The 21,813-nt window shown below is 49.7% G+C and overlaps 6 protein-coding genes across 6 annotated transcripts; 4 read left to right on the top strand and 2 right to left on the bottom strand.

Annotated features, from left to right (window-relative positions):
• The first annotated feature begins 87 nt into the window (after positions 1-87).
• On the top strand, positions 88-1,072 carry P175DRAFT_0555918 (mitochondrial 37S ribosomal protein mS37). Its single transcript, XM_040900656.1, has 3 exons — positions 88-309; positions 497-576; positions 668-1,072. The coding sequence occupies exons 1-3, from the start codon at positions 183-185 to the stop codon at positions 764-766; spliced, it is 306 nt and encodes a 101-aa protein (XP_040754663.1). The 5' UTR covers positions 88-182; the 3' UTR covers positions 767-1,072.
• A 17-nt stretch (positions 1,073-1,089) lies between these two features.
• On the bottom strand, positions 1,090-3,277 carry P175DRAFT_0475367 (cytochrome P450). Its single transcript, XM_040895240.1, has 3 exons — positions 2,575-3,277; positions 1,389-2,503; positions 1,090-1,335 (listed from the first exon to the last, which is right to left on the bottom strand). Exons 1-3 carry the CDS (start codon positions 2,904-2,906, stop codon positions 1,199-1,201), a joined length of 1,584 nt encoding a protein of 527 aa, XP_040754662.1. The 5' UTR covers positions 2,907-3,277; the 3' UTR covers positions 1,090-1,198.
• A 496-nt stretch (positions 3,278-3,773) lies between these two features.
• Positions 3,774-5,852, top strand: P175DRAFT_0555916 (uncharacterized protein). The gene is made up of 2 exons (XM_040900655.1): positions 3,774-4,913; positions 4,967-5,852. Exons 1-2 carry the CDS (start codon positions 3,835-3,837, stop codon positions 5,652-5,654), a joined length of 1,767 nt encoding a protein of 588 aa, XP_040754661.1. The 5' UTR covers positions 3,774-3,834; the 3' UTR covers positions 5,655-5,852.
• Positions 5,853-6,333: 481 nt separating this feature from the next.
• P175DRAFT_0475364 (nucleolar and coiled-body phosphoprotein 1 family protein) lies at positions 6,334-7,988 on the bottom strand. Its single transcript, XM_040895239.1, has 2 exons — positions 7,872-7,988; positions 6,334-7,809 (listed from the first exon to the last, which is right to left on the bottom strand). The coding sequence occupies exons 1-2, from the start codon at positions 7,926-7,928 to the stop codon at positions 6,634-6,636; spliced, it is 1,233 nt and encodes a 410-aa protein (XP_040754660.1). The 5' UTR covers positions 7,929-7,988; the 3' UTR covers positions 6,334-6,633.
• Positions 7,989-8,741: 753 nt separating this feature from the next.
• P175DRAFT_0430595 (GTP-Rho binding exocyst subunit SEC3) lies at positions 8,742-13,487 on the top strand (the record flags this gene model as incomplete). The annotated part of the gene is made up of 4 exons (XM_040893433.1): positions 8,742-8,940; positions 9,163-11,324; positions 11,388-12,502; positions 12,560-13,487. The coding sequence occupies 4 exons, from the start codon at positions 8,742-8,744 to the stop codon at positions 13,485-13,487; spliced, it is 4,404 nt and encodes a 1,467-aa protein (XP_040754659.1).
• A 1,529-nt stretch (positions 13,488-15,016) lies between these two features.
• Positions 15,017-21,812, top strand: P175DRAFT_0165201 (guanine nucleotide exchange factor DCK1). The gene has a single exon (XM_040892487.1). It carries the CDS (start codon positions 15,299-15,301, stop codon positions 21,662-21,664), a length of 6,366 nt encoding a protein of 2,121 aa, XP_040754658.1. The 5' UTR covers positions 15,017-15,298; the 3' UTR covers positions 21,665-21,812.
• Position 21,813: the final 1 nt, after the last annotated feature.

Here is a 21,813-nt window from a genome sequence, read left to right as displayed (position 1 = left end):
CTCCGCGGGCAAACAATTTCACAGAGAGAGTCTTGAGAACTTCCCGCCAGCTTCTGGACCCGGACGCCGCAATTCATTCCCTGTGCACCATCGCCAATTCCACGTCGGATTAGCTCGTCAGAGTCTCCCTGCATATTCCCCGTGCAAGACGATAGCGAGCCGCCCTGGTCTCTACCGTCACCATGCCCGTCAAGGCCGCCTCCACCCGCCTCAACCCGGTCCGTCTCCAGACCATCCCTCACCTCCGAGTCCGTCGTCCGAATCAACATGAGCAGAATTCCTGCGTGACGGTTATGTCTTCGATGCTGAGTACGTTTTCTCTATTGCTATCAGTCTCCGGCTACATCCAGAGTAGGATTGGGAAAAAAAAAAAAAAAAAAAAAAAAAAAAAAAAAAAAAAAAAACTCTGGACAGCGGGGGCCTCCCATTCTATCTGGAAGATGGCTTGCTTGCTTTGGGACAGAAGGTGCTTATTTTACGTTTTTTTTTTTTACAGGCTGCTGGGCATCTGCTGGATATACTGCAGAGGGATGTGCCGCTCTAGAGCAACAATTGAGACAATGCATGGATGCACCGGTGCGTATACATTTCCTCTATTCGTCTTTCCCCTTTACTATGAAAAAGCGATCCAGTCTGGCTAACCACGTATACTTCTTCCTGTACACAGAAACCCAAGGGAGACAAGAAAAACACCATCAACTACCACCTTATGCGCATGTACCCGAAGGTTGTCGGACCCAAGAAGAGGGAAGGTCGTCTCGGCTAGAGGTTGCCTTTTCTTTTCTTTTTTCTTTTCGTTACAGCTTCTATATCCTTTTCGAAATGATTTCTTCCAAGCGTCGCGTACGATACACCAGTTATGAATCGACACAGTAGAGGATCGAGGTGATTCAAACCTGAAGAAGTTGCGCCGGGGTTGACTTGATTCTGACCAAGATATTCTGTTCTGGAGTTTATGGGTTGCGAGGGGCAACACTGCTGATGTGGGATTTTGTATACATATTCTTTGTACATTACTGTTGTTATTTGAAGGCAAAGATTCTTTTTAACCTACGATACCGGGAATATTTGTAGAGTAGAAAGAAATTGGAAGAAATGACAAGTAAATGTCTTGAGTTTGAGTATTGACATTCTTGGTGGAACAGTACTAATAGACTTGGACAGTCTAGAATTTCAACGTGGTTCTAGTTGAATATGTCTAGACGCGCGCGAACTGGAGAATAAGCTTCTCCCCCTTGGGTTTGACGGTATAAGCATCGATTGCTTCAATGCCCTCGTCGTCTACGATGGACGTTTTAAAGTTGCTGTACACGGCAGCAACGGCAAGTTTCATCTCTGTATACTTGTTAGATAAACTGTTCAAGAGACAACAGTGTAACAAAACCTACCTTGTAGAGCCAGGTTGCTTCCCACGCACATTCGCCCACCGCTGCCGAACGCCCAGAACCACCGCCTCCTTTCATCTAATTCCACAGGCGAAGCACAATCCTTCATCCATCGCTTTGGCTCCCACGCTTCAGGGTCCGGGAAAACTTCGGGATTGCGGTGGAGCGAGTAGGCTTGTGCGTTTACACGTGTGTTGGCGGGGATATTCTCGTACCCTACGAGAGTGCAGGTAGGAAACGGGGTGACCCGCGGTTGGATTCCTGGGATCGAGGCATGGAGTCGTAACGTTTCAGTTAGGATTGCTTCTAGAAGGGGCAACGAGTCTATAGACTTTGGCGAAGGCAGCTCCGTCAGTGGAGATGGCCGGGGGAAAGCAATCTTTGGCTCTATAGTTAATAACTCCTTGTGAAGGGCCTTCTGCATCTCAGGATGCCGAGACAGCTCCCAAAAGAGATATGTGAGGACAACAGCACTGGTCTCGTGGCCGGCTGAGAGGTGGTCATACATCTCACAAGCGATATCTAACCGCTGCTGTTCAAGGTACTCCGCTTTCAGTTTCGGATTATCTGTGTTGACTGGCGCTTGTTTCGATATTGCCTGCTTAAGGTGCTTGTATACAACGGGTTCAACTCGAGGCTCGGTCGATGCGAGAGATTTCTCTGCTTTATCACATAGTTCTAACCCCCACGCATCGAGCACCTCATTCGCAGCATCACACCATTTTGGAATCAAACGAATGCCGATGCTCTTCAAGCAAGCTAGAAGGCCCGGAACTTCCTGGTGGTAGAATTCAAATGGCTTCCTGCACTGGTAAATCTGGAGCATTTTACGTCTGTATTCCTCGTCTTGAAGGAAGTTAGTTCCGTTTGTTAGTCCGAAGAGATACCCCGACACAAAGTCCATAGTTAGCCCTTGGTTGAGGTCATGGACGTCAAGCTCCTTGTGGGAGGAAGAAGCTTCCTCGAGAATCGGTAGGAATCGGTCAAAGATGACGGTTTCGGAGATTAGACGCATATGAGGGGATGACTGTAGGAATGACTTGCTGTAGATATTGGATAGGATCCTTTTGCGGGTCGAATGAACCTTGTTGCCAGTCATAGTAAACATACTAACGGTACTACGGGTTTGGATAATTCCACTTAATACCTTTCTAGCTATAAATGGCTGCTAGCTTCAGGTTTCACTTACCCAAACGAGCCAAATACTCGGGGATACCATTCATGTTTCTCAAACCCCCCCGTGTAGACGGACTTAATACCCCCTTCAACACAATTGATAGAAATCTCCGAAGGTGCAAGCCTCACAATGGGTCCCAGCCGTTCGTGGGCTGCATTGATGGTGCGATTGTTCTGGCTCCGAAATCGCCTCCACAGAATCCAAGCAGGAGATATGGGGGCCGTCCAATGCGCATTTGGGATTTTCGACAATGGCGACAAGAATCCCGGATAGATCACGCCCTTGTATAGAAGAAACAGGGCGAGACTAATGCCCGTAATCAAAGTGAGAACCGGAACTTCCATGGCGCAGAGTATGAGAAATGGTCAAGCCCATTAATCTTGATCGAAAGTCGATCTGGAGAGGAAACAAGAGAGAGACTTGGGTAGATTGGGTATCCTCTTTATAATTTGCCCTAAGGCTTATCTATCTTGAAGATTGGGGAAGATCATCAATTCGTCGAGACACCACTTGGTCCGGGTAGACTTAGTTAGGAATCTTCCCCGCATGGAAGGACCACGATATCCCATCCCAAGGAGATCCGATAACGACCTCGAAAGGCTGCAGCAGATGTCTCGTGTGACTCAGTTGAGAAAGCTATGAATCACGGATCAATAGACTGTGGTTGAATGTTGCTAACCTTGAACGCGGGGTTTCAGCGTTTACTTGAAGAACAACAGCAATCAAGCGATGAGAAAAAGACGAGGTTGATGGGTTGGATGACATAATACATACATACTGTCCTCCTTATAAAATTTCCACAGCATTTTTTTCCCTTTCTTTTTGATATATACACTGGATATATCTTCTTTATTATTTCCCCCCTCCTCCCCCTCTGTGCAGGCAATGCTGAGCATTTGTTGATTTATATATTAAAGCATTTTGTTTGTATCCCTCTTATCACAAACCATATTCTTTGCTGCCTTTTCTATGTGCTATTGGCATGAGTCACATCATGGCTCATCGCTACGGCGACTGATGGCCGGCCTTACAGCCTCATTTTAATCCTAGTGATTGAGACTAATCCTTTCTGCCTTTGGATCGCTATGGAAACTAGAGTATTGTTAGCCTAATTTATAATTCTTTTCTCCAGACTTGTATGCTACCTCTTTTGTCTTTTAGACAGTGACCTAAAAGTGATTTCAGATCTATACCTAGTTCTATATCAGGACTTCCTCATTATTTCTGAAGCTTTTGTCCATAGTGGATTTCAACATACAATAATCCTATACCATGCTGCTTTCAGAATTGCCTCCAGAGATTGTTTATCTTATTGCAAAGAATCTTCCCACAGCCAGTGCTTTGGCCCATTTGGCTCAGACCTGTCACCGTTTGCATGAGATTGTCGCTGGCGAGGACTGGTGGATCTTTCGAGCGTTCGTCCACAGCCAGTTCCCGGGTATACAGACACCCCCATTCTGGAAGGACGTTGCTCAGGCTCTTACCTCTCGTTCGCGAGCATTAGACCGACATGGGATTATTGGTCGCTTTATCCTCCGTCCAGCAGTGGCAGGTGAACTGGGGGGCTCCCGGCAAGCGACTCGGGGTGATAACCCAACGCACGGGTATCGACCTGCCATCGATTCCTATGAAATTTGGAACGGCTCAAGCTGGCACGACCGCAAAGAGGTTCTGGCCTGGGGTGCTGCACATGAGCTATTCTTACGTGTTAAACAGTATGGACGCAATCAAGAGCAGGAATGGGTCATTTTCAACGACTTGCAACACATCAGTAGTCATGATGATATTTGCGGAATCCATATTTTGAGACCCGAACATGCATCCAAAACCTCAGAGCAGGAGCATTTGATTCTTGCGCGGATGCGTGGTGAACTTATCCACCTTGCGATTGCGCCAAAGGACCGCACCCATGAGTATCGGCAGAAATTTATCACTGATGGCTTGGAAATTGAGCGAACTGACATGAGCGATGGCCTGGAGCCTATTCTTGCTGCGCATTTAGGCAATGGGACGGTGGCTTTCTATAGCACAACGACGGGAGATCCCGAAGTGGAGGCTTTCGCGCGCCTTCGAATCAACGCAGAGGGCTCTGTGCGTAACAAGTGCTCGAAGTTTCTATCCTCAACTCACTTTGCTGTTGGCACGGGGCGTTCCGAAGATGCAATCGCTATTTCCACCATCTCCCAAGCGAGAGTGTCACTAGATCGCGAAATCAGCGCCTTCGACCTAGATACCTCTTATGGTCTATCAGTGAAAAACAACGTGACTGCTCTAGCTCCCCTCAATGGACAAATTGTCGGAGGCTCGCCAGGAACTGCCTTTCTTGCAGCATGGGGCGATGGCGCTGTTAGGTATTTCTCTAATCACGTTCTTTCGCGAAGGAATATCTGGTTAACATTGACAGACTCCACGATCTCCGCTCACATAGATCACACGAGATGACTTATAAAGACATAGCAGACGAGAACCCTACTTACTGTATCCATCCATTTGGCCACGATCGCTTCATCGCCGGCGCGGGAGGAGACGCTGTCGTTAAAATATTCGATTTGCGTATGGCAAAAACATATAGCTATCAAACAGCAAGAGCAAATTCGCCCAAAATGACCCTTCCAAACCGGCCTACTTACCCTAGCAAAGACTTCTCTATATTCCTATCTCATCTCCCACCTACCCCACTAAATACCCTATCCCGGCACCGTGGCACTAGAAATCGTTACCGCGGCCCAATCTACACCATGTCATCCCCCTCACTACTTTCCCCGACAATCTACACTGGCATAGCCGGTGGCATTCTCCAGCTCCACTTTGTTTCCACCGACGACTTAGCCGGCTCTAATGGAGACTGGTATCGCGATTCCTTTGACCTGAGGTCAGAAGCCACCAGATTCGGACCTTTCCCCAACGACACCCTCGACTTGTCTGGTTACGAGCGGCCGGACAGCAAGGACACGACTACTTGTTCCAAACTCAGGACCCAGCAGCCGTACGCTTACGTCGGTGACGACGATGTCGCTAATGAGATGTCTACTGGATGGGATAGAAGGTGGATACCGCTGGAGAGACCCGGGGTGTGGAGACGCCAGGATTAGGTTTGAAGCCCTGCTCATTTAGTTGACAGAGATATTCGAGTTGTGATTCCCGCATTGTAGTCACTTGTTTTTTCTTCTTCTTCTTCTTCTTCTTCTTCTTCTTCTTCTTCTTCTTCTTCTTCTTCTTCTTCTTCTTCTTCTTTCTACTGCTTTGCTACCAATTTCTCAAGTCCTGTGCTTGAATGATGTTTGCTTCGCTGGTAATCCCACTTGGGGGGGGGGGTCGGGGGGTTGTCCAATAGTTCATTGTCTACTTTGAGTTGGCGGCTTCTTAGGAAATAGTCCACTGGGAAGTTGATGGTGATCTGTGCCGCGAGCAACCTGGAGGTGTTTGGAATGGCGCGCAGAGGATTGGAGAGCTTTGTGAAGACGTACCGTTTACAGTAAGTTGAGGGTTGCAAAGAGAGCAGTTTAGGTATTAGGTAGTTAATGAATCCCACGACGGACGGACTAGCTGTGTTCTTTAAGACATTTCTCAAGGGCAAAGATGAATATGGTTTTTAAAGTACCTGGAATGGGACTTTCCCTACGCTTTGGAGAGATGCCATCCCATCTACAGTAATACCTACCTAGATACCAACCATGATGCAGGAACTCTCTTTAGCAGCCCCAACGAACAGAGCACAATTATACTGTACTGTAACTCCAAACTCCACGACGGGTTGAAACTTTTATAGATGGGGTTTGTTGCTTGGATCTATTTCTTCTCTTTTACGATTAAAATGGAGTTATCATAGTCATTTTAACCCGACCAAGTACTTGAGAGAAAACAAAACAAAACAAAAAAACAAACTCCATTAGCGCCGTGCTTATAAGCGAAGCAAACGAGATCTATGTTGCAGATCTATCCTTATCTCCTACACGGTAAACTTTTGGTGAATCTAACAGAAAACCTCATCGTAATCATCAACAGAGCTTGTAGTTCTGCTGAAACAAAGAGCAAAAAGTAGTCTAGGATGGTATCATTTGCTCGAACGAATTAGTCGTCAAACTTGAAAGACTTTCCTCCAGAGATGTCGATAGGTCCTCCGCGGTACGAGCCACGCTTCTTCTTGTTCTTTTCTTTGGTGAAACCTTTGCCGCGGGTGACGGACAGATCCTTCCAGGCCTTTTCGGCATATGCATAGGGCACATAATCATTTGAGGGATGATCGTGGGGCAATTCGCTGAGGGCAGCCAGAGGAGTAGGGCGAGCGCCGGTGTGCTTCTTCTTCACGGGACCATCCCCGGGAGCTGGGCTGGCGCTGAACGACTGCACTGGCTCACTAGTGGCATTCTCGGATTCTGAATTTTGAAGGGTGCCGCTGCTTCCTGAGGATTCATCGTTGGAAGAGGACTCATCCGAAGAGGAGCCGCTGGAACTTGAGTCGGAAGGAGGAAGGGGCGTCTTGGTGGCAGTTTTCAGAACCTTCTTGTCTGCTTTCTTAGCATCATCACTGTCGGATTCAGAGTCCGAGTCCGAGTCCGAGTCAGAATCAGAATCAGAATCGGAGTCAGAGTCGGAGTCAGAAGACGAGTCGGAGGAACCCGACTCAGACGAAGATTCAGAATCCGACGACGAACTCTCACTGCTAGAAGACTCGGATTCCGATGCCTTTTTCTCCGAGGCCAACTTAGTCTTCTTCGTCTGGGGAGCTTCGTCCGAGTCAGAATCAGAATCCGAAGAAGAAGAGCTCGATTCCGCCTTGCGCTTCACACCCTGAGATGTAGGAGCAGATGCGGGAGTGGCCTCATCATCTTCTTCATCGTCAGAATCGCTCTCAGAAGAGGAGCTGGAAGAGGAGGCGGATGACGAGGAGGATGAGGACGACGATGAAGAAGAAGAGGAGCCGCGTCTTTTGAGTTGTTCCTTGGGGGCTTCGGCCATATCTACATCGGAGTCCGAAGATTCATCCGAGCTGTCGCTGTCACTGCTGCTTGAGGAAGAGTCGTCCGAAGAGCTAGTGGTTGTCGCCTGGCTTTGGCCCTCCCAAGTCTGGAAAAGCTCCAGCAATGATGGCACATTCTTGGACTCGATTTTAGTGTCGATAGACTTCTTGGTCTGTTCCTTCACGAAAGCTTCACTGGTGGCCGAGAATCCGTATTCCGACAAGAAGGCCGAAATGGCAGAAACCAATTTCGCTGGAGGTGCGGCACTGGCGCTCTTGCTGGGTTTCTGGTAGATGCAAATTCCGTCAATAATCTCCCCTGCATACTTGAGAATTGGAGTTATCTTGCCTTTTTATCGCCCTTAGCCATCTTGGCAGGCGCACTCTTCTTGCCCTGGGCAGCCATACTTGGGTCTCTTGACAATTTCTATGGATTCAACCCAAAGAGCGCTGGTGTTGATACTTCTACAAATTCCTTGACCGCAAAAAATGGGATCGAGAAAAAAAAATGGCAGAAAAAAAAAGTGGCCGCCAAGAAAGGCGGTCATGACCAGAACATAATATGATTGGCTGGAAATGATCAACACTAAATTAGACTCACGTGGGTCCCGTGACAGAACATGGGCCTAAGGCCCTAAGCTTAGTCAGATGATTCTTATTTCTTAGGAGCCTAGGAGCCTGAACCAAATGCTTTTGTATCAGGCATCGGAGACCCGGTATTGATCAATATTGCAATGAAAAATAGGGGACAGGTTTTGTATAATGTCTTTAAATTAGATTTAGTGTTTCACAACTAGAATTCTACACATCAATTCAAAGTACAATCATGTTACACTGTGGTACGCCACTGACACGGTAAGCATGGGATTATGTATGTGCAAGTACTAGCTTTGATGTATGATCCTGTAACAGCCACGAGCTCTCCGCCCGCCCGCTCCATCCCCAAGCAATGAGCTAATAGAGTCCACCGAACTTGCTCCTCTATTTTGCATGGACTGCGATTGTGAGCGCCGCCTATTAACGCCCTCTTTCTCCGCTTTTTGACCTTCGAGTTGGGTCTATTCCCCCCTGGATTTGAGTACAGCAGTCGACTACCCGTCCCTTTCATACATACCGCGCGTGGATCCTTGTGTTATTCCTCCCAACATTCCCGATCATGTCCACCTGGCCTCAGATACCTCCTGAGTGATCCAGGCCGTTGGAAATTTAAATCACAACAATGAATGGGCGCGATCGCTCTAGAGGCCCTCCCTCTGGGGATATTCCGCCTCAGAGAGATCCTCGTCGAGGTGCTGAGAGCCGCAATGGAGGATACGCCGCTTCGGGTGACAGCACCATCTCCAGGGCTGAGAGGTTCGAAGACGAAAAGCGGCGGATTATTCAAAGTTGTTTTGCAAAGAAAGATAGTGACGGCTCTTGTACGTTTGCAGAATTCCTTGGCTCCGTTTCAACCTCTCGTCTTTGCTCAGGGCTACCTGCCTTTGTCGACATTCTAATCAGGAGACCCTGAGAAGGATGTCGTCTTATGAGGCCAAGCTTGTGGCAGGGGACTGACTGATGTTGCGGGACTGTTTCCCCCTTCCGCATGATACCTAGTATTTTGGAACACTTTGGCTGACTATTGCTTTTGACACCTTTAGTGGTAGAGTCCTATATAACACATGTTCGAATTACGGAAGATGGCGCTTATCCCTCTACGCCTGCGCCGCCGAACTCATCGCCTGAAAGCAAGAAACCCAGAGCTATAATCGTTGCCGTGAGGCGATCTGGACGAGTGCGCATGCATAAGGCCAGGGAAAACAATGATGGGACATTCTCGATTGGGAAAACATGGATGCTAGATGATCTATCTTCAATTCAATCATACAATGCATGGGTACCGTCGACGCCACTGGAACAGCAGCAGAAGCAGTGGGCATCGAATGTTGGTTTTGTGGTGACCGTTGGGAAACCTTACTACTGGCATGCTAGGACTTCAAAGGAGAAGGAATTCTTTATTGGCAGCTTGGTGAAGATCTACAGAAAGTATACCGGCGGGAAGATGCCTACTCTCATCGGGTTTGATGAGCGCGAGCGTCAACTTCTAGTTGGAGCGCCATCGGGGTCTGGTCACGGACCTTCACACCCTGAAAGCTCCGTTGTATCTCCGCGCCCACCCTCGTCACAAGGTGGCCAGCATCAGCCTCCCGCCTGGAACCGTACCCGCAGCCGCGATGGTCTTAAGCGACTCCCGACTGAAGAAGACATGCCACTCCGAGCGCAGAGGAGCCGCGAACAAATGCGAAGACCCTCCACCAGCCAATCCGGCAAAAGCGGTCCACCACCATTTGCACCGCCTCAGCATCCTCCTCCTACAGTGCCTACAGTGCCTCCAGTGCCTACAGACCAAAGTGACCAACCACCTCCACGTTCACTAGAGCGACTGGCATCGGAAACCAGGGCACCGAAGGCACCTGTATTTCCACCGCCAGATTCGAGGAATAAGGACATCCCTAGTAGTCTTAAAACGGCGTCCCCCAGCCAGTGGGACAAGATGAATAAAGAGCCGGAAACCAGCAGTCTGGCGAGCTCTCACACAGAGCCTCGACCATCATCATCACGTGATGGGAAAGCAGTACCTGAACTACGGCCAGTGCTTCGTCCGCAAGATTCGAGCTCAAGTGCATCCGAAACTAGGCGGCTTAAGGATGACATCGGTCCTGGATCACTTCCGGCCGAATTGAGAGTGAAACCACCCGTAAATGAAGGTAGCACACTGCTCCCCAATCCAGTAGGCCAACCAGCATCCCCTGCGGGCGAGCAAGTGAGCGCCTCAAATAATTTGCAATTTGCCGAGGTACCACCTGAACTCAGGCCAGGCTCCTCTGCGAGTAACAATACCGCTCCCAAGGCTGCTGAGACACATCAGCCAGTTCCTTCAAAGGAGATCGAATCCAAAGAACCAGCCCCAGAGAATAAACCACTTGCTGCTCCAACCACCCCGTCTGAAACCACTGGTGCGTCCACAGATGATCCACTGGAAGCCCATCGGCCAGGACTAGGGCCTATGATTAAGAAAAAATCAAACAAAGACGTCGCTGGTGCATTTCGAAAAGCTGCCACTGCTTATGGGGCTTTCAAGCCGCGGCCTGGAGGCGCTGGCGAGAAGCTTTTGGCAGCTGCGAAGAAAAAAGCGGCCGCATGTTCCGACGAGCCAGATGGGATTACTGGTGTTGTGCCTGCGCCATCTCTTCGGAAAACAAATGAGCCTGTCAGTACGATGCCCCCTGAAGCGCCAAAAGAACCGCCTCCACCCCCCCCGTTGCCACAGGAAGTGCCGCCTCCAGAGCCATCCCCTATAACAGAGCCGCCCAAGGTTGAAATCACAGAGGCTGTTCCCGATACCGCAGTGGTCCCTCCGCCAAAAGTTCCACGGGATACTGTGAAGATCGCGGTTGACGAAAGGGCAAGATCAGTGTCGCCTTCCCCACATGACCGTCGACGTAGGCGTCATGAGGATAACACACTCAAGTATTGCCAAGCACTAGGGCTTGACCCAAAAATTCTTAATGGGCATGGTATTGACTTTGATGATACGTTGACCGATCTTGGATGGAACGGTCGGCTTTCTGATGAGCAAAGAATCGAAGACCTTGAGGTAGATGTTCGTCGTGAGATCGGACGCGTTGAGGCCACGAGCTGGCTTGGTAATCTTGAGCATCAAGAAGGGAAGGTGGATCAGTTGGCTAAATTGATCGAGCGGACAATTGATGAGTGTGAAGAACTGGATAACCTCCTTACTTTGTATTCACACGAACTCAATGTAAGTTTGCAATATTCGTGTCCGTTTCTGGTTAGGGATTTCCTTTGCTAACGCAGGGTATAGACTCTTCGAGATGACGTGTCATATATTGAGACACAATCTCAAGGTTTGCAAGTTCAAACAGCCAATCAAAAGCTCCTTCAGAGTGAGCTGCAGAATCTATTGAAGACGCTTTCCATCTCGGCCAAGGATTTGCAGTCCTTGAAAGAGGCATCTCTCAGTAACCCCGACGGACTCAAAGAAACCGAGGTCGCACTTTCTACACTATACAGGGCTATGCTCATGATTGACCCCGATATTTGGCATAACAAAAAGCGACTTGACGCCGCTGGGGATCATGGAAGCGCAGGTGTATATGCTGACACCGAAATCGGGCAAATGCGTGCAATTAAGGACAAGAAGGAAGAATATCGTCAACATTCTGCCTCTTTCCTTCAACGACTCAAGCAGTTCATGGCCATTGCTTATCAAGTGGCAGAGCAGAAACGAGCCGATGCCGCATCCGAGTCCCAGAAAGATCCTATGAAGCTGGACAGCACTGCGAGGATTTATTCTCGCCGGGAACTTTGGGTGTATAATGCCTTGATGCTTTTTGCACGCGAGGTTAGTGGCCCAGAGTGGCAAGGCTTGATCACTCTCTACGAACAGCAGGCTAAACACCCTTACCAAAATCAATTCCGAGACAATAACCTAGCATGGAAGAAGACGTCCAGGAAGCCCACTGGTGAGGAACACGAGCTACTCTTCACCCACCAGGACAAGGAAAAGGAAACCGAGGGTATTACCATGGCGGCCCGGAAACTCACTGTTAGGAGAGGCAAGACAATCAGGGCTGCGGCTAATTTCCGCCTTTCCTTTGGTGACAAGCAGCACGGAAAGCTGGAGCCGTGCGAAGTCTTCGCAGGCACGCTCCAGGAGACGATTAATATGATATCGGAAGAGCAAACTTTCATTGTGCATTTCTTCCACCTGGCCTCATTCAATACTACGGATTTTTCTGATCTCGTTGCCTCTGGAAATCCTGATGAGCGTCCCCTACCGGACTTTGGCAGCAAGCAGTCGCCTGATCCGGATCGAGCTATGGCCCGGAGGGTGGAACAAATTATGGATGAACTCTACTCGTTCTGGCCGAATGACATGCAAAACCTGGTCGACTGGGCGATCAAATCCGACCCTCTGTAAGTTGTTCATTAGAAATTTTCGGGGTTGCCCTGAAGCTGACGGAATTGATGTAGACAAGGGATTGGCATTCTGTTTGCGCTCGAGAAAGGTATTGCCGACTTGGATGATACTAACCAGGATTTTATTGTCCATTCGCTTCAGAAGCTTCACTCTCGCCTCATCGGTCTCTTTAATCGGTTTGTCGATGAGCAGATCCGTGGCATTGAGGAAACCAAGGTCAAGGTGAATAAGCGAAAGGGGGTCATTTCGTTCATGCGAGTATTCCCCAATTTTTCTACAGCGGTGGAGAACATTCTTTCCCAACCCTCGCAAGAGTTCTTCGACATTCGCATCAGCGTCAACGAAGCGTATGACCGAATCAACCGTGCCATGTGGGAGTCGTTGAAATTTATCGCCAAAGAGGCCCCCGGTCAACCAACCGCGGCGTCCGGTGGTGCTGGTGACCCAGAAGACAAAGAAATCCTCAACTATCACATTTTGATGATCGAAAATATGAATCACTACATTGAAGAGGTTGATGTTCGCAGTCTGCCCGTCTTGGAACGGTGGCGCGACCGGGCCCAGGGGGATCTACAAGAGCATATGAAGCTGTATTTAGACTCGGTCATCCATCGCCCACTCGGCAAGTTGATCGAGTTTGTGGAGTCTACGGAAAGCCTCCTTGCGGGGAGCAGTAACCCAACGGACATTGCCAGCCGCCCCAGCCATTCCTGGGCTGTCGCGAAGAAAGTGCTGGCCACGTACGATGGAAAAGAGATACGGCGGGGGATTGAAATGCTCAAGAAGAGGGTGGAGAAACACTTTGGTGATGCAGACGACCCTGGTCTCAGCCGGAGCCTGGTCCTCAAGGTGCTCCGGGAGTGTGAGGTTCGGTATGAGGAAACCTATGACAAGGCCCAGCGCGTGCTTCACGCGGTGTACGAGGGCCAACTGGAGTTGGAGTGGCGCAAGGAGGAAGGGCTTGCGATGTTTAGGAAGTAATGATGTATCTTTTTATTTTATTTTATTTTATTTTTTTTCCTTTTTGCGTTTCACCTTGGGTGATTATTTGTATATCTGGCTTCTTTGCATGATGAGAATTGGGGACATTATATTATTACTAGGTTCATTTTGTGTGGATGGGCGCCTGGGGTTGGATACTCTTATATATCTCTTTTTTTTTTTTTTTCCTATTTTTTTCTTTCCTCCCCCCACTATTCCGTACCATGGCTGGCAGTTGTAGGGGTTCTTCATTCCATATTGGGATAATGCGATGAATCTATCTCAACCTGTATCATGAGCGGCCACGGTTCCCGCGATTGAATCTGACAGGTATGATCACACACCATGACCTCCCTCGGTTAGTGAAGAGGCCATTAGCCAAGAAGGTCAAATGAATCAATAGGACAATCCTCATTCTCTATGCGGATTAGGACCACGAGGAAGGAGGCTTAGAGCCAACGGAGGGGCCACAGTGGAGATTGATTGTGTTCTACCCAGGTCCCAGGCCCCTAAGCAGGCTAATGGCCGTTCTTGTACTCCGTCAGCCTTCAGGTGTAAACTCTGGATTGCTCCTGAAACAGTGGTCAGTGATAGGGGAACCACTTGATGATGGTGAACTAACGGGGGTTGAAGTCCCACTGGGTGTCGAAGCTGAGAGCCATGGATTGAAGATGGATGGATGTAGAATAACAATGGTTCAGGGGGTTGTTGATGCAGGAGGCTGAAGATGCCTTCTTATATCAGAATAGACCATAAAACTAAATATACAGGTAGTCATCCATCTTGTTAACTACTAACTAGTAGTTAGTGATATCAATCTTGTACTGGCATCTATACAGGAAATGGATCCTAGCTCTTTGCACAGACAAAATTAAGAAATCTCTAGCTGGTCATCTCCGCCTCCCATGCGCGAAGATTGACAACCATCGACTCTTTTCCTCTTGCTCTCTCTCTCTCTCTCTTTCTTTCTCTTTACTTATTCACACACACTCGCTTTCTCTCTCTCTCTCTCTCTCTCTCTGGCTCCTCCAATTCATTTCCTCCTCCTCTTCTTTTCCATCCATGCGACCATATTCCCTTCTCTGATCTTCTATCTTCCTTCTCCTCCCCTCCATTCCTCCATCATCCCATTCCTTTTTGCTTTCCTTCCGGTAAGCTTCTCTCCCCCTTCTTTTCTCGCTACTCCACTGTTCCCGTTCAGGTCACCAACAATGGACTCCACTTCCTCCCACTTCCTAGAGGTTTGATCTTGCAAGAAACTGAATGAGACAGAGGGGTAAAAAGAATATTAAAGAAAGAAAAAAAAAGTCAAAAGCAAAGGCCAAAGCAGCAATTGAATGAATATCATCAGTTAGATCTGCGAGTGTGGTGGTAAATACAGTCTCTCTCACATGCGGGTGACAATTTTCCCTTCCCAAGCTGTCCTTGAGCTTTGAAGAACCAAATCTCCCCTTCTAACAACCTCCCCCCTTCCCCCTTCCCCTGCACGTCAATCGTTGCCATCCAGTCTGAACTCAGTAAGCTGACTGCATATTCTCCTGATAGGGGGTATAAGGTTCCAGTCTTTCTGAAGATCAAAATCACACCACACCGTTTGTTGTCTTCAAAATCTCGAATTCCCATTAAAGCTACCCGCATTCCTCCTCCTCCCTTGTCACACCCTCTCATAGGACACCTGCATGTAGCGCCCCATTCAATCCATCAGGAGAGAAATTCCATCCCCGCGTTGATCGGTGCTCCTCCATTCCTCGACGGCCCGTTGTGACGACCGCTGCGGGGGTGTGCTCTGGACCGCTGCCTCGTTTACAGATATGCCCTGGCGGCCTCTGCCTCGAATCGCCTTTGCCGTCGCCATCTATCCCTTCCAGCCCTCGACCCCGGCCGATTTACCCCTAGAGCTTGGCGATGAGCTATACATTATTGAACAGGGAGGGAACGATGGCGAATGGTGTCGCGGCTACTTGGTTGCTCCGCCCTCTTTACTGGCGGGCCTAACGAGCATTAAAGGTCAGACGCTCGAGGCCAGAGTCTTTTCGGGGATTTTCCCCCGCAATTGCGTGGAGATTCGCGAGGTCCTAGGCGACGGAGACAAAGCTTTGACGAACGGAGACCTGTCAATTGGGGACCCCACGGAGGAGGTGGAGGCGGATTTGAGGAGCAGTATAGCCTCCTTCCAGGATGATGAACATCTCTCGGGCGAGGTATCTGCTGTGGTCATTGTAAAGAAAGAGAAGCCTTCCCAAATTTTCATTCAGAAGACAGATGACGATGATCAAACCACTCCGCGCGCCCTCCAGAATAGCCCCTTTCGAACGGGTCCCCTCCCCCTCACACCGGTCAGCCTGCCACTTCGGGACCCTGACGCACCCAAGCCAGCAGCCCCGGTGCCGATGCTTAAAATCGGGGACGAAACCCCGACCTCGCTTTCGGAACCCCTAGTTGATGAAATCGCGTCTTGCTTGCGGGAATGGCATTCAACCAATCTGCACGAGCTGCTGCTCTCCCAGCAGTATCCAGTTGTGGAAGAAATGTCAAATATCGTCCAAGAACTCGACTTTGCCAGGAGACAACTTCTGTACAATGTTCTCACGGCGCAAGAGAAGGAGGCACTACGGCATGAAGTGGTCTGGAAGCTCGTGCGAGGAAATAAGCTGCTGGGTGGCGAGGTTATTGTGAGAGATCCAGACCAGAGGGGCCGCTTGTTGACCGGCGACGATTCCGCTGTCCAACTCGCAAAGCTCCAGTCCGAGATGAGCATGCTCGACAGTAGCCCCACACAGGCATCGGATGCGGCTGCGCTCCATAATTTGCTCCTAGAGGTCAATGCGGTATCTGGGAATACCCCAGGTCCAGTGACGTTGGCTGTTCACTTGTGCTCTCAGTCAGAGACGGGCGTTCTCAAACCCTTATCAGAGACCTACATCTTGGACATTCCGTCACCCGAACAATTTGCCAATTCAGGACAAACCACCAAGTTGAAGACTCTCTTTACGGAATTGAGCAGTACTGATATCGGCGATGGTTCTACCAACGGACCCAAGCTGTATCTGGTTGTGAGCGTTCGAGCCCCAGAAATTGCATCATCTACTGCTGCTGTTCCTGCGCCGCCAGCCCCTACTGCTTCGCGGGACAGCCCCCCTCCCGTCAAACAGCCAGCACCATCGAATCACTCTAGCAAGTCTGGCCTCAAGACTCGCCGCAGCATGATGTGGTCGTCCTCCAAACCGAGAGGCCTCCAAAGCTCTGATCAGCCCAAGGAAAGCCCGAGGCCACCGCCTCAGTCTTCCGGAAGCACAGCCAGCAACAAGGAAAGACCACCTCCACCGGTCAAGGAGTCTACCCAGATTCGTACGATTGGAGTGGGCCTTTTAGAAGTCTCTCAGATTCTCCGGCAAGATAAGGACGCCGAGCAAGTAATCAATATCTGGTCTCCTTCTGAGCAAAACGAAGACGGAGAAGGTTACACGGATGGTTTTGATGTATTAATCCGCTCCTTACTACCCAGCCCGAGCGGCAAGTATGTGAGATCCCCACGGGCCGCCCGCCTTCATCTCCATCTCTATTCCTATGTCGACTCCGATCCAGATGCGTTAATTCGCAGAAATCCTACCATCATGCACAACATCGTTCAAACCAAGCGAATCGGCTTCTCCCAGGCGCCAACTAAGGCGAGATCTGACATCTATGTGACCGTCTCCCACGCTACGTTCCCCCCCGAGGCACTTCTTTCTCACCCCCAATCAGGTCAAGTCCCGATGCCATCCTATAGTGGGCTTCGCAATCTGCAGTTAACCCTCGAGGTCCGCACGGCATCAGGAGCTCGAGTAGACAGATGTGTCTTTGCTTCATCCAACAACGCCGCACACACCGCATGGAGAACCACCATCACGGCGCGGGGAACGCCATGGGATCAGACTATCCGCCTCAATATCCCCACAGACCAAATTCCAGGGTCCCACCTGATTATGAGCATTGCAGATGCACCCGAGTTCCCATTTGCCCTTTCTTGGATGCCTCTATGGGACAATCAGGCTTTTATCCGAGATGGCCCCCATTCTCTACTTCTACATGCCTATGACAAGCACACCTCGAGTATTGAGAATGGAAAAGGCGCCTATCTAGCGCTCCCTTGGAGCGCCCTGGGGAAAAACGAGTCCGCCAAGGATGAGGCTCTGACCGGACCCCTAGCTACGCTTCACCTCGACACTCATTTATGCAGTACTGAATATTCCCAGGATCAGGTGATACTTAGTTTACTGAGCTGGAAAGAACGACCTGTGGCAGAAATCTTGGATACCCTCAAGCGAGTTCTTTTCGTCCCCGAGATTGAGATTGTCAAGCAACTGAGCGGGGTTTTCGACGCACTATTCTCTATTCTCGTTGAAAATGCGGGTAATGAAGAGTATGAGGACCTTATCTTCAATAACCTCGTTACCGTTCTTGGGATCGTTCACGATCGACGATTCAACCTCGGCCCATTAGTTGACGACTACACGGAGAACCGATTCAATTTCCCTTTTGCTACGCCGTGCCTTATTCGAAGCTATCTTCATCTCTTGCAGGCACATTCCGACCCGCAGCAGTCACGGAATCTTCGCGCTACCTTCAAAGTTGGGCGGCATATCCTTAAATTCATTATCAATGCTCGACAGCAGCAAAAGTTGAAGGAGGAAGGAATCGGCATTACTCGGGTTCAGTCCACGTTTAATCGGGACTTGCATACAATTTTCAAGTCCTTGGAGGCCCTGATGAAAAATCCGTCTCCTGCCATGGTCGGAAGTAAAACTCTCGTGGTCCAACACTTTCACACCTGGCTACCAGAACTCTCAAAAGTACTCGGGAGGGACGAGATGATCATGATCGCGCTCAGTTTTATGGATTCATGCAACGATGTTAAAGGAATGTTGGTATTGTACAAGCTAGTGCTCATTCAGCACTACACTCGCTTAGATATCTTCCGCTCTGGCTCCGAGAGGCAGAGCCTCGCTTCCAGCTGTATCGGCTGGCTCGACCCGTACTGGGGGGCTACTGGTACAGTCACCGATCAGTATCGCGACCAAGTCCGTTTAGCGTGTGCAATTGTTGCAGAACTGTTGACGCAGCCAGAACGCCATCTTTATGCGTTCATGCCTAAAATCGTCTCGTCATACTATTCGATCATTCCGGATGGCGTGGATGACACCAACTACCTCTCTCTTCTGTTCAGCAAATCATTCCCTTTCCAGCTCAAAGCATCCAAAACGAGTCAAAAGTTCGACGAGGTGCTGGTGGAATTATCCGCCATCATGGCAGCCACAGCCGCGGTGCCTAATCCAAAAGCACCACGATTAAAGGGCCTGGAACTCTCCAACTTTCTTTCTCAAGCACTCGACGTCCATAACTCCATTCTGAATTGCGAGCCGTACCCCGAAAGCTGGTTTAGCACCCATGTTTACAACCACCGCGCGACGGTGAAGAGTCTTGAGTTCCTAGCCTCACTCTTGATCAATAAATTGCTTCCAGCTCCCGATGATGCAGAAACATTCGATACTCGACTTTGGGAATATTTCTTTGTTACGTTGCTCAAGGTCGTTTCCAGTGATGCCCTGGCCCTTGAAACTTTCCCAGAGCAAAAGCGACGCACCATCTGGAAGATCGCTGGCGATGTTCGAGAACAAGGCGCAGACCTCCTCCTCTCAGCCTGGGAAGCGATTGGGTGGGAGAGCACTGATGAAGAGAGAGCGCGGTACGGCTTGAGAAGGTTGGGTGGCTACCAGGTACAATACGTACCAGGGCTTGTGGCTCCGATTATTGAACTTTGCCTTAGTGTCCATGAAGGACTACGCCATGTCGCTGTCGACATCTTGCGCACCATGATTCTCAGTGAATGGAGTCTTAATCAAGACCTTTCTATCATAGAGACCGAGATTATCTCCAGTCTTGACAACCTCTTTAAAACAAAAAACATGAACGAGAGCATCATACAGAAACTCTTTATTGGAGAGCTTCTCGATCGCTTTGAAGGTTGTTCTGCCTTTGACGAAAACCTATCGAATGCGGTCAGAGCTCTTATTGCGACCGTGGATGAGCTCTTGGATCTGTTTGTGGCCTCCCAAGGAGGCTCCATGGCGGAGAGTCTACACACGCTTCGTCTGATGGAGTACATGAAAGATATGGGCCGCGAGGATATCTTCATCCGTTACGTTCATGAGCTAGCTCAAGTCCAGGCGTCAGCAGGCAATTCCACGGAAGCTGGTCTCGCCCTCCAATTCCATGCGGACTTGTATGACTGGGACGCCAACCGGTCTGTCCCTGAGCTTTCTAACCCAGCGTTCCCCGAGCAAACCTCCTTTGAAAGAAAGGAAGCCTTGTACTTTTCGATTATTCAACACTTTGAAGACGCAAAAGCATGGACCCATGCGCTGGCTTGTTACAAGGAGCTTGCGATACACTATGAGGATACCGTGATGGATTTTGCTAAACTTTCGAGAGCCCAAAGCTCCATGGCAAAGATCCATGAGTCTATTGCTAAGGAAGACAAGCAGTTCCCACGATACTTCCGCGTTATGTACAAAGGCCTTGGCTTCCCTCCTACCCTCCGAGACAAGGACTTTATTGTTGAATGTGCCCCAAGCGAACGAATGGCTACGCTTATCGACCGTATGCAGAAAGAGCACCCTGCTGCGCAGGTTGTATCTTCCGGTGAGGTTCATGATTACGAAGGTCAATTTCTCCATATTAGCCCTGTCAGTGTACATCGGGATATGAACCACCCGGTGTACCAGCGATCCAAAGTTCCAGCATCAGTGAGGGATCATCTCTTGATTTCCGAACCCACTCGCTTCGCCTCCACGCTAAAGAGACATATCCGCGACGTAGATATTCAAGAACAATGGGTGGAAAAGGTCATTTTCACAACAGCAGAGCCGTTCCCTAATATCCTTCGCCGGAGCGAAGTGGTTTCGACTGAAGAGGTTGCGCTCACCCCACTCCAAACCGCCCTAGAGCGGACATGGCGCAAGACTCAGGAGCTATACTTGCTCTACAGACGTGCAGTTTCGGGTGAAGATATCGGTTTGACGAATTTGACCGAGGCTCTGGGGCAACTGCTCGAGCTCAGATCATCCTCCCCAAGCTGCGTCGCCCACTATCGTCAGTTCCTATCCGATGAGGATGAAGAGGATGAAGAGGAAGCCAATACACCGAAGCCGGTCGATCCTATGAAGAAAGCCCTAGCTGTTGCCCTTGTCGATCATGCTATGGCAATCAAACACGCCCTCACTATGTACTCCCGCCCAGCGCATCAAGCTACGCAGGCCGAGTTGTCCCGTCGTTTCGAAGAAGAATTCGCGCCCGAGCTCTTATCTCTCCGACCTGCAGAAGTGACAACGTCCCAGCTGCCCCGACATCAGTCTCCTAATTCCTTGGAGAGTCGTCAGATCTCTGCTCTCCCGCGGTCTATGAGTCCGGAGCAGGGGTTAATTCGCGCTTCTAGGAAGAACAGCCAAGTCCGTCGACATCACTCACAAAGACACTCCGTTAGCCATCGAATCAGTATAATGAACCCGTTCAAGCGTTCCAACCACACGGCAAGCAACTCTGTTGCCACAGTGCAGGGACAGCCAACCGGCAAAGTTAATGGGCACACTGCCCAGGGCGATGATACGGGCGACCGTGATGATGATGCTGCTACAATTCACAGTCGGACAACCAATCGTTCGCGGGACACAACCCATAAAAGACGAAGTTTCTTCGGGGAAGTTCTACACAAGCACGCGTCATCGCTATCTATGAGTGCCAGCATTACTGGTGATGACTCTAGGTCGCAGAAGAGACAACGATCTCGAAGCGCGTCGCGTGATACAACAACAGCAAAGTCTATGGAGAATGTCAGCCGTACCCCCTCTCGTCACAATGGAGCCCCGGTAGAGGATATACCGACGCCGATAGTCGCCAGCCCTAAAGGAGGCTGGTCGACGATCCCCTCAGTGATTGAGCATCCGCGTCCAGTAACACGGAGTAGTGCTGCTTCCGTTCGGAGTCCAGAGCTTCGAAGTCCTGCCAGTCAAACTTATGCTGCTTCAAATGGAGGCGGTGTCCGCGATTCCGTCTTGAAACGATTGAGCCTGCTAAAGGGAGTCGGTCGGAAAACCAGTCGTCTCGATTTCAGGAACGACCCGGCTGTCAATGAGGAGTAACATTCCTTTTACTCAATTTTTTTTTTTTTTTTTTTTTTTTTTTCATTTCTTGCTTCTGATTCTCCGGGGAGGTTTTTCAGTTTCGCCATTGTAATGTCTGGACATTAATCTTCTTTGAACCTTCCTTTCTCATTCCATTTTTAGCATTG

This window comes from Aspergillus ochraceoroseus, assembly GCF_002846915.1.
Source record: "Aspergillus ochraceoroseus IBT 24754 chromosome Unknown P175scaffold_2, whole genome shotgun sequence".
In the NCBI taxonomy this organism is placed as follows: Eukaryota; Fungi; Ascomycota; class Eurotiomycetes; order Eurotiales; family Aspergillaceae; genus Aspergillus; species Aspergillus ochraceoroseus.
Note: the sequence above shows the minus strand (reverse complement) of the source record. Positions and strands in the feature narration are given on the sequence as shown.